Source organism: Ranitomeya variabilis, chromosome 2 (genome assembly GCF_051348905.1).
Source record: "Ranitomeya variabilis isolate aRanVar5 chromosome 2, aRanVar5.hap1, whole genome shotgun sequence".
In the NCBI taxonomy this organism is placed as follows: Eukaryota; Metazoa; Chordata; class Amphibia; order Anura; family Dendrobatidae; genus Ranitomeya; species Ranitomeya variabilis.
The window spans coordinates 364,607,932-364,620,078 of record NC_135233.1 but is presented as its reverse complement, the minus strand read 5'-3'; the positions used below and the strand labels follow the sequence as shown (position 1 = coordinate 364,620,078).

Here is a 12,147-nt window from a genome sequence, read left to right as displayed (position 1 = left end):
CACAGGTAAATAATACCACCCAACAGTCCTAATCAGATCCTGGAACCATCCATGGACAGATGGGTAGGCACCTGGGGTTGGCAGGAGATGTCACCACCGTCACAAGGGAGTTTTGTTTTATTATCTGATGTGACCTTCCCTTGATAGATGTGTGGTTAACGTTTCCCTGTCTAGTTTGTAATCAACTTTTTGCTGCAGAGTTATCCTACATGGTGTGCCACTATAGGGGATGAGAAGGTATCAGTCACATCTCATTTCTAGGTGCCTCCACCATATGGTAGATAGGGACCCTGTTATAAATTTTCCATTGGGGCCCGGAAGTGTCACATTATGCGTCTGAAAAATTGGATAATGTGCAGGTCATGTAGAGGTTATTTTCTCAGTCTTTGCTTATGTCGTGGGGTCAGAGGAGGATTAGGCCACAGGAGTAGCCATCGTGTATTAGCCACACACCTTTGGCTCCGTCGGGCTTTTATCTTACACCCTAAAAAACAGAATTCAGTTGTATCCGCCGACAGAGCCATTGACTTTCTTTGAAGCAGACGGAGTCACTTTGTGCTCTATATGGCTTCCGTTTCTCCAGTCTGTGATGTTTTTCTGCCGATGGAGCCACTCACATGTGGCTAAAACGTGATGTGAACCCGGCCTTACAGACTTAAACTGCCAATAGGCATGTCCCTGTTTCATCGTTGCCAACAGTCACGAATTTGGTGGCACTGTCCTGACTATTTGGTTAAAATCCTTACAAATTTGGTAAGACTCTCACACTTATTTTGGGGCAATTTTGGAGGCATTCTGGGTCACAATCTTTGGTAGAACTTAAATATCCAAATATTGCCAATGACAATATTGGTAAGTGCGCAATCTACCATTGCCATCAACTACTTTGGCCTCATCTACGACCATCTTCCTCACTAGTGGCTCAAAAGCATGTGGCTTTCTTCATATCATAGACTATGGGCACCAGGAATGTCATGGTATTAGTAAACCTTGGTATTAGGATAAAAACTTTATTAGCCAATTTTACTTTTAATACTCAATGTGGTTCATCACCAAAATGGCTTGAGAGCTGAACTGGTTGAGCACATTAAGTATGTGATGAAAGGGTTGAGGGCCTTTAGGATGTACTCCATGCTTTTTACTACATATGCACACAATTATCTATGTCCTAGCGCAAAACCCATCTACATGCAAAAAACAACCCCAGGTTTGATAAACTATGAGTATTCTTACTGATAGGAAAGGTGAGATGTTCTCTAACCAAAGCCACCAGATCATTGCGTTTGAACATCAGCTCCACACATGGAGGGGAGAACACGGCACCGATGCCTACAGAAAACAGGAACATTATTAAGACTTTCGTCAATACAAATTACATTGCCCATATTTGCATTTCTGCCCTGGTACAACAACCTTCCTACTGGATTATGTAAACGAAATACTGGCTCCTCACAATACTGATGTGACTTCATCAACGGGCTTAAGAAAAGGTCCAAAGGAAAGTTGATCAATGTATGATCACTGGGGGATTGGACCCCACTGATGCCCAGAATGGGGGTCCCAAAATCCCCTATGTGAATGGAGCGATACTGAGCATGTTTGGCCACTGCTTCATTTACTGTCTACTGCTCTATTCACATACAGGACTTTTTACGCATATTCTTGCCCACTTTAACCATAAAAGCTGTTTTCTACTGTCCTCAAAGATTGCTGGATTAAGCTAATTAATTCTAAAAAAAGAGCATCTGTCCAAAATAGGACCTACACAAGGTAAAATATATCCAGAAAAAAAATACATATTAGTCAATTACAAAAAAAATTAATACGGAATCCAAGAATGGACAGGAGACCATCTATCTGTATTGGCAAGAGACATGGTCACCACATGACCAAACAAGTGACCAGGATCTACAAATGTCCTTCAAATCTCTTCTGCATAAGTTAGTTCCATAACATGGAGCAGCAACTAATTTGAAACATCCCATGACCCCTATAATGTGTGTCTAAAGGGATGGTATCATGTCTTGACTGTGATATCTGGTATCACTGCCTTCCATAACGATGTCTCTGACCTTGCCTTTGGGTCTCCAGGCTTCGTAGAAGGTGATACGACTGGAATCGGTCAAGAAGTGTATGCAGAGCTGGGAGGGGGTCCAGAAGGATGGTAAAGGGATGAGTTTCCAGATAGACCTATGAAATAGCAAAACAAATGCTACATATACTACTACTTTACTATCCTATAATATGTTCTACAATACTATGTACTACATTACTGCAATCCATGTTTCTACACTGTATAGCATATAACCACCACCCTATAATAAATGTTACTACACTGTGTACTACCTAACCACCCTATAATATGTTCTACTATACCACTACTGCATTCAAAAATTCCCGGCCTATTGAAAATTCAGTTTATTGGTAAAATGTTAAAACTTTTTACTGTCTGCAATCAATGAAGCAAACAAGAACACAGCTATAAAAATAAGTGATTTCTCCAAATTCAGCACAAAATACTATTTTTATTGTCTACCGCAGTCTCAGAATTATTCGTCCCTTCATGACAAGTATCTTTAGAATTTAGTAGAGCCCAATTGGCTGTTATAACCTGCTGAAATATGATGAAAACCCAGATTTTCTATGGGGTTCAACCAGTGGCAGACTAGGGTGACAAGGGCCCACCAGAAGCATTGACTCTAGTGTCCCACCGTTCAGCTACATGAATATATCACATTACCCTCATTCACAAAATTACCTATATTTCTACATAACAATAGATGAGGTAGTTTGTTAAATTAATGTGGAGATGATGCCCTTGTCTGAACATAGTGAAACAAATGTGTTGTGCCAACTACTTCTCATGTAGGTGGAGTAGAGAGCTCATCCTTGCATGGGGGCCTACCAGAGGATTCTACTGTTCTCCTGTGAGCCAGCCCGAGCCTGGGTTCAAGTCAGATGACTGTGATGGCCACTCCAGAATCTTCAAGGATTTCTTCTGCAAGCAAGCCTTGGTGGACTTGAAGGTTTCCTGGGGATCAATGTCCTGTTGGAAGGTGTTCGGTCTTGCTAAAGATATGACATTTTCTTCTAGAGTATCCTGATATTTGCGCTCGTCTTGCCATCCACTCACTTCAGATTTCAAGTATCAGAAGAAACAAGGTCATCTCAGAGCATCACCGACTCACGGTTATGTTTCACTGTAGATATCACCAAGCCCCAGCCATGCCTCATTGTAGTGCAAATGCAAATGCTTCATGTAGACATCATTAATCCACTGCCATGATTTACTGTAGGCAAGCATCACCAAGCAACCACCATGCTTCACTGTAGGCATCACCGAAAATCTATCAAGCTTCACTGTAGGAAGGATGTTTTCCATCTTCAGACATACTGCTGATCTATTGCCCCAAAAAGTTTCAGTTTGGTTTCATCATTCTAATCTCCAAATTTCTGTGGCTTTTTTATTGGTCTTGAGCTTTTTGGAGACAACTTTTTATGTGCTTTTGGGTCAGTAGAGGTTTATTTTTTGGAGTTTGGGCTTGGAGACCTTCAGAATTTAGTATACAACTCACTATGCAAACTGAAGCCTCTGCTGACACCAAATCTTGCTGTAGGTTACTTTACAGTCACTTGTGTCCACCTGCCTTCTCAGGAATCTGGTGAGAACCGGTGACAACTTCCTCTTTCTGCCATGTCAAGATAGTGTAGCCAGTGTTTCTGTAACTTTGAACTCGTGAACTCTGCTTCCAGCTATAGCTCTGGTAACATTCAATGCTTTGTATCTTATCTTTCCTTTTGTGCAATGATCTTCTTGTAACTTTTCGGACCACTCTCTTGACATCTAAAGAATATTAGTGACCTGGAGGCCATTGCCCATGAAGAACAGGCAAAGATTCATCAGGAACACTGCTAGAAGCAGGTGTCTGGTTATCCATCCCATTTGGAGCAGGTCACAACAGCCAGATGGGCTCTATTAAGTATGAAAGACGCTTCTCAGGATGGTTTGAATAATTCTGTGACTGCAGTAGTCCGTAAATGTGGCATCTTGTGGTGAATTTGGAGAAACCACTTGTGTTATATTATTTGTATTGAGCCGTTTTTATTGTTCTTGTTTCACTGGTTTATTGCAGAAAGAGTGTACATTTTGCTTATAATTCTAATTTACAATAGGTGTTGAATCATTTTAATTGTAACTATATAAAGTCGTACTTTACTACCCTATTATAAATACTACTATACTTGACTAGGAAACTGAACAATACGCTGCCATCTATGTGAGTACGTGACATTAGTATCTATAAATTCAATATTTGCTCATTTGACAGGTAATTTACACCTCGCTAATGTATATCTCTACAAAGGGGAAAGGTGTGTGCCATTGTACTGACTAGTATATATAGGTATATTTATACACCCTTTACGGATACAGCTTAGACCTGCATGACATTTAGCTGTATTTTTAGTTCCTTTATTGTTTGTAGACTAATAACTCATTCTTCATTTTTATGCCATTACCTGAAGCCTCTGGACAAGGTGATGGGACGCCAGGTCTTGACCCGCTTCTACCAAGAGGTCTGACAACTTGTGGATGATGAGGTCAAATGGCCCTTGGCTATGGAGACATTTGGTGAGGTCAACCTGAAGATGACACAATACGGAAAGATAAAATAAAGTTCTACAGACTAATAATAATTTGGATAACAGGGTTATCACAAGCACAAAATGTGAATAAGGGATAAATGTATAACTGGTGGGGACCATGATGGCTGAGGCCCCTGCAACGAATGGATACTGGAGTCCTGTCTCTTCATGTGAATGAAGTGGTAGAGCGTGTGCTTCTTTGGTAACAGTGGTCACGCATGTGTACTACCTCTCTCGTAGATTAATCGAAGGTAATGGAGTGGTGGTCACACATGTGCGCGACCGCTGTCATAGACCCATAGAAGTGAATAGACCTGTGATCACATACTGTATGTGCTGTACCGCGTCCATTGACCCATAGAATTGAATGGAGCGGTGGTCCTGGGTGGTATGGGCGACACTGCTCCATTCACACAGACAACAAAGAACCCATGTTCTCCACATTGGTGGTGGTTCCAGCAGTTGGACCTCCACCAGTCATAAATCTATACATACATCTATCACCTATCCCATTGTTTGTGGGATTACATCTTTAGCCCCCATGGACATGATTCCTCGTGATGAAAGAAATGTTGTAAACCAGAGGTTGAGTGTGGGTGAAGGCTCCAACCACCTACAGTGGAACCTCTTCAAAAGACCACATTTTGGGAAGACTACCTCCTAACCCAGACCAGATTTCATGTGACTGATTTTCCATTCCACCATATATTATACGTATTCCCCATCTTCTTAACAAGACCACCTGTTTAGGCTATTTTTTAATGTGATTAAAGATGCTCAACTCAAAGAAACACTACTCGGTTTCAAATATGACTGAGAAGTAGTGTTGAGCGATACCGTCCGATACTTGAAAGTATCGTTATCTGAAAGTATCAGCCGATACCGGCAAAGTATCGGATCCAATCCGATACCGATACCCGATACCAATACAAGTCAATGGGACTCAAGTATCGGACGGTATCCCTGATGGTTCCCAGGGTCTGAAGGAGAGGAAACTCTCCTTCAGGCCCTGGGAACCATATTAATGTGTAAAAGAAAGAATTAAAATAAAAAATATTGCTATACTCACCTCTCCGACGCAGCCTGGACCTCACCGAGGGAACCGGCAGCGTTGTTTGCTTAAAATTCGCGCGTTTACTTCCTTACGTGAAGTCCCGGCTTGTGATTGGTCGCGTGCCGCCCATGTGGCCGCGACGCGACCAATCACAGCAAGCCGTGACTTAATTTCAGGTCCTTCAGGATTTTAAAATTACGTTCTGGCTTATGATTGGTCGCGTCGCGGTCACATGGGCGACGCGACCAATCACAAGCTGTGACGTCACGGGAGGCTGGACACGCGCGCATTTTAAAATGCGCGCGTGTCCTGCCTCCCGTGACGTCCCGGCTTGTGATTGGTCGCGTCGCCCATGTGGCCGCGACGCGACCAATCACAGCAAGCCGTGACGTAATTTTAGGTCCTTCAGGATTTTAAAATTACGTTCTGGCTTGTGATTGGTCGCGTCGCGGTCACATGGGCGACGCGACCAATCACAAGCCGTGACGTCACGGGAGGCTGGACACGCGCGCATTTTAAAATGCGCGCGTGTCCAGCCTCCCGTGACGTCACGGCTTGTGATTGGTCGCGTCGCGTCGCGACCAATCATAAGCCAGAACGTAATTTTAAAGTCCTGAAGGACCTAAAATTACGTCACGGCTTGCTGTGATTGGTCGCGTCGCGGCCACATGGGCGACGCGACCAATCACAAGCCGGGACGTCACGGGAGGCAGGACACGCGCGTATTTTAAAATGCGCGCGTGTCCAGCCTCCCGTGACGTCACGGCTTGTGATTGGTCGCGTCGCCCATGTGACCGCGACGCGACCAATCATAAGCCAGAACGTAATTTTAAAATCCTGAAGGACCTGAAATTACGTCACGGCTTGCTGTGATTGGTCGCGTCGCGGCCACATGGGCGGCACGCGACCAATCACAAGCCGGGACTTCACGTAAGGAAGTAAATGCGCGAATTTTAAGCAAACAACGCTGCCGGTTCCCTCGGTGAGGTCCAGGCTGCGTCGGAGAGGTGAGTATAGCAATATTTTTTATTTTAATTCTCTCTTTTACACATTTTTACATTAATGTTGTTTCGATACCGATACCCGATACCACAAAAGTATCGGATCTCGGTATCGGAATTCCGATACCCGCAAGTATCGGCCGATACCCGATACTTGCGGTACCGGAATGCTCAACACTACTGAGAAGTAATCGTCACTGAGAAGGACTAACATGGTGAAAGACAATATAAGTAAAGGGGTATTTCCATCTCCAAGATCCTATCCCAATATGTAATAGGTGTAATAATAATAGCTAATAACTGCCATTTGAAATGTAGTATAGTTCTTCTGATTCACTGTCGCTTACCCCATGTTCATGGCAGCTTAGGTATTCATGGTTACTAACCGCTAACTAACTGGCACTATATGAGTGGTCGTAACCCTGGACGCCTAAGCTACTGCAATGTCCTGTACATAGAGTAAGCGACATAGCGAATTAGAAGAACTATACTACATTTCTAATTGGAGGCCTTTATCTAATATTATTATAATTACACCTACTACATATTGGGATAGGATCTTGGAGATGGGAACGCCCCCTTTAATGTAAAATAGTAAAATACATGTTGATATAAAGCAACAAGGGGCCTCATTTATCAAAACTCTAGTTATTGTCCATTGCAAGTTAACGAGTTGTTTATTAGTATCACCTCTTATTTGAGGATTGTCAGCCATACGCTTGTTCCTCATTATAGGTCTGTCTAAATGGACCTTAAGAATAAGTCCCCCCTAAGGCTTCTTTCACACTTCAGTTGTTTGGCGTCAGTCTGCTCCGACATAGTGACGGATGGACGGATCAGTCACAATTGTTGAGAAAACGGTTCTAACGGATCCGTCACATGGCGGATGGAACGGACGACCATCCACCACAATCCGTCGCTAATGCAAGTCTATGGGAAAATAGCGGATCCGCCCCCAAAAAATGGTGGATCCGCTATTTGACGAAAACGGCGGATTCAAACTGACGCCAAAAGACTGAAGTGTGAAAGAGGCCTAAGGGTATGTTTCCACGTTCAGGAAACGCTGCTTGTTTGACGCTGCGCAGCGCTGCAGCGTCAAACAAGCAGCGTCCAGATGTTCCAGCATAGTGGAGGGGATTTTATGAAATCCCGTCTCCACTATGTGTGGAAACCCGCACGCGGCGGCCCTGCGACTACGGACATGCTGCGCTTCTTTTAAGATCGCAGCATGCCCGTACACCTTGCGGGGACGCAGCGTCCCCGCAAGGCATATCACAGGGCCCTATGGGAGCGAGCGATCATCCCGGATGTGAAGAGTTAACACATCCGGCATGATCGCGTCCCATTAAGGGGGCGGGGCTTAGCACCGAGCGGCTTCGCCGCTGCGGCGATACCGCCGGCCATCCTGAACGTGGAGACATAGCCTTAGAAGGGTGCGGACTCCACAATCAAACATGGATCTCCGGCACTCATGTAATAAAAAGCCCAAATTCTTAAAAATCTTACCTCTACAATGTCATATCCTTGATTCCTAGGATAGAGACACAAAACAAGACAAGGGTTATGTGTCAAAATGACATTCACAGAACACAAATAACAGCTAAACAGAGCAATGAAGTTATGGGTAAATAGATATAGTAATGTATGAGAATGTCAGATACATTCGAGACCAAAACAAGCCAAAATGATGGACAACATGAAGTTTTTGTCAATTCGACAGAGTTTTGCTATTAGCAATAGTCTGTACGTATGGCCTCCATCTAACTAACACATTAGAGTGATGTCAAGCAGGAGCTGAAAGCCACCGAGAGGCAAGTTTTGTAATGGAGCTCACATCAAACCGATGATACCACAAGGCAAAATGTAGACTTGGAGATCAGTTCCCATGACGAAGGTGGAACCAATATTTGTCTTCCTGGAGTCCATATATATAGATAGCTACAAGGACAATTATGGGCATAGAAATTGATGTCCATACCCTCTCCATAGAGGAAGCCCATACAGATGTCCCCATTGTCAACAGAACATTGTAAACGTCATGGTCCTTGAGAGAAGATCTCTGGAACAATTTTTAATGCTTAATGCAAATTTTGAACACTACATGTTCCTGTTCTGTTTAATCCTATTTCCTCAATATCGGGAATCCCCATGAATTTTTGATGGCCTCCTTCCACAAGTTAGTTAAGGTGATAGTGGGTAAAATTCCACTTTGCACTAGCGGTATTTAAGGTAATGGTGGGCAATACCTACTCTCTGGCCTCCCCTCTAGCACTCTGGCACCACTCCAATCCATCCTACACTCTGCTGCCTGACTAAGCTGTCTCCCCGTTATTCCCCAGCCTCTCCCCTATGCCAAGCCCTTCACTGGCTTCCTATCATCCAGAGACTCCAGTTCAAAACCCTTACTATGACATACAAAGCCATCCACAATCTGTCTCCTCCATACATCTGTGACATGGTCTCCCGGTACTTACCTACACGCAAACTTCGATCCTCACAAGATCTCCTTCTCAACTCCCCTCTTATCTCTTCTTCCCACAACCACATCCAAGACTTCTCCCATGCTTCCCACATACTCTGGAACTCTCTACCCAACATATCAGACTCTCGCCTACCACAGAAACCTTCAAAAAGAACCTGAAGACCTACCTCTTCCGACAAGCCTACAGCCTGCAGTGATCCTCAACCTACTGAACCGCCGGACAACCAGTCCTACCCTCTCCTAGTGTATCCTCACCCATCCCCTGCAGACTGTGAGCCCTCGCGGACAGGGTCTTCTCTCCTTCTGTACCTGTTAGTGCCTTGTTTTTGCTCATGTTTATTGTATTTGTCTATATTTGCCCCCTTTTCACATGTAAAGCGCCATAGAATAAATGGTGCTATAAAAAATGTATAATAATAATAAATAATAATAATATTGCTCTTGGATTTGGTTAAGGTGGTGGTGGGCGATATAGCTCTTGGATTTGGTTAAGGTGGTGGTGGGCGATATAGCTCCTGGATTTGGTTAAGGTGGTGGTGGGCGATATAGCTCTTGGATTTGGTTAAGGTGGTGGTGGGCGATATAGCTCTTGGATTTGGTTAAGGTGGTGGTGGGCGATATAGCTCCTGGATTTGGTTAAGGTGGTGGTGGGCGATATAGCTCTTGGATTTGGTTAAGGTGATGGTGGGCGATATAGCTCTTGGATTTGGTTAAGGTGATGGTGGGCGATATATGATCTCGGATTTGGTTAAGGTGATGGTGCGCAATATTGCTCTTGGATTTGGTTAATTTGATGGTGGGTGATATAGCTCTTGGATTTGGTTAAGGTGATGTTGGGCGATATATGAGCTTGGATTTGGATAAGGTAATGGTGGGTGATATAGCTCTTGGATTTGGTTAAGGTGATGGTGGGCGACATAGCTCTTGGATTTGGTTAAGGTGATGGTGGGCGATATAACTCTTGGGTTTGGTTAAGGTGATGGTGGGCGATATAGCTCTTGGATTTGGTTAAGGTGATGGTGGGCGATATAGCTCTTGGATTTGGTTAAGGTGATTGTGGGCGATATAGCTCTTGGATTTGGTTAAGGTGATTGTGGGCGATATAGCTCTTGGATTTGGTTAAGCTGATTTTGGGCAATATAGCTCTTGGATTTGGTTAAGGTGATGGTGGGTATATAATGTTTGGCAATGGTTAAGTTTATTGTGTGAATTACAGCACTTAGCATTGATTATTGCAATGGTGTGAAATATAGCACTTGGCATTGGCATTGGTTAAGCCCTAACCAATGTTGATGTCAAGTGCTATATTTTCCACCATCAAACTACCAATGTCTAAAATTTTATCTCCCTTAACCATTAAGGTGATGGATGGAGATATAATTTTTGGCATTGGTTATGATGATGGTGGGGAATATAACACTTGACATTGGCGTTGGTTACGATGATGGTGGGAAATATAAGACTTGGCATTAATTAAGATCATGGTGTGGGATATAGCTTTTGGCATTAGCAACGCTTAAGTTGGTGGTGGGTAATATAGCTCTAAACACAGGCAGAAAATGAACATGCATGCTAATATTATAATATTATTTTATACAGCAATGTTGTGTACTAATTGTCATATGATGCTTTGTTCTAAACAAGAAAACAGTTCTACATAATCTTGGACCGCACTATTTTTTACTTTTCTATAAGAAAAGTGAAAATTAGGTTGGTTACCTATAGATTTTAAGCATTTAGGACATCTGTTTCATAGGTCGAATATTTGAGATCAGAGTATGGACCACGATGTCCAGAATTGTGACTGGTCTGGATATTGCAGTCCATACCAGTACCATGAATGTCGAAAGTGTGAAAATGGCCTTATCTTGAACACTTCATTATTATCGCACATTGTCTGATCCTCAAGAGATTTTATAAGGGATCTTCTTCAAGAGATCAAGGTCTTAAGCCTCACATAAGGCAGCTGCTCATAAGCTACCTTGTAATGGACCTTCCTCACCTGAAATGTCTCCTACTCATAAATATTCACCTTATATGCTACTATGAAGAAATGTCTGTTAAGACATAATTTATTTTATATTTATAGGGGTCATATTTAAATATTTCAATTTCTTAGAGGAATCCCCCAAACATAGGTTGATCACAGAGAGACAGCATAGGATAAACTAAAAATTGGAATTGAATAATCTGTCATTGTAACGCATGGACATGCCGGGTCCTCCAAGACCTGTTCTCTACTTTGGTAAAAATGTAGGTGTCCTGATTCTCTACAAATTCTTCTCTATTAATCCAAAATTCTTTCTTGATGGAACTATCAGAAAATTAGTTTTCTATTTCTATTTCAGCTTACAAAGTCCTGAAACTCTAGCATACACCCAATCCATATGATATAAAGCATATGCCAATTATCACATGGGATAATAATGCAATGTATACAGATATATAGGTATATGGTGTTTGTCATTCGACGCTGCGCATTTTGTTTTACATGGGTCTGCAGGTAAAACCAACGCTCAATAAGTGACATGGCGAGGTTACTTCTGCTTCAATATACACTATTTCACATATCATAAAACACACTTACCTGTGTAATCCACTAATCCGAGGTGCAGCATGTGCTATATGCCCTCACATAACAGAATGCATACCGTAATATAGTGCACAGGTAGAAGACTGAATCAGAGCACTACATAGTCCATGATCCCAGCAGCACACCTGTACAAATAGGATGTGTGATATCCATGAAATCGGACTGACCTGCACAGATCCTCAAAGATGTGAAAATTGAGTTTTCTCTTCTTGTTCTCGTTCAGACATACTCCAATCCTTTTCCTGGAGTTCAGGGAAGGCATGATCACCGCACCTGCCGTCAGTCCCCACACTGTAAACCAGCTCGCCCAGGTAACACCAGTCTGCTCCAGTCACCTTTGACCTCCCTGCTGCATTCTTCCTGCTCCAGTAGG

The 12,147-nt window shown here is 43.0% G+C and overlaps 1 protein-coding gene across 1 annotated transcript in view; it reads right to left on the bottom strand.

Moving 5' to 3' along the window:
* Nucleotides 1-12,147, bottom strand: part of LOC143805990 (inositol-tetrakisphosphate 1-kinase-like) — a 20,013-nt gene extending 7,866 nt beyond the window's left edge. The window contains exons 1-5 of the mRNA XM_077285807.1: nt 11,942-12,147; nt 8,206-8,230; nt 4,519-4,641; nt 2,073-2,190; nt 1,234-1,329 (exon numbers count right to left, since the gene is read on the bottom strand). Of these exons, the coding sequence (XP_077141922.1) occupies nt 1,234-1,329; nt 2,073-2,190; nt 4,519-4,641; nt 8,206-8,230; nt 11,942-12,036 (457 nt within the window). The 5' untranslated portion in view covers nt 12,037-12,147. The remainder of the gene's footprint in view (nt 1-1,233; nt 1,330-2,072; nt 2,191-4,518; nt 4,642-8,205; nt 8,231-11,941) is intronic.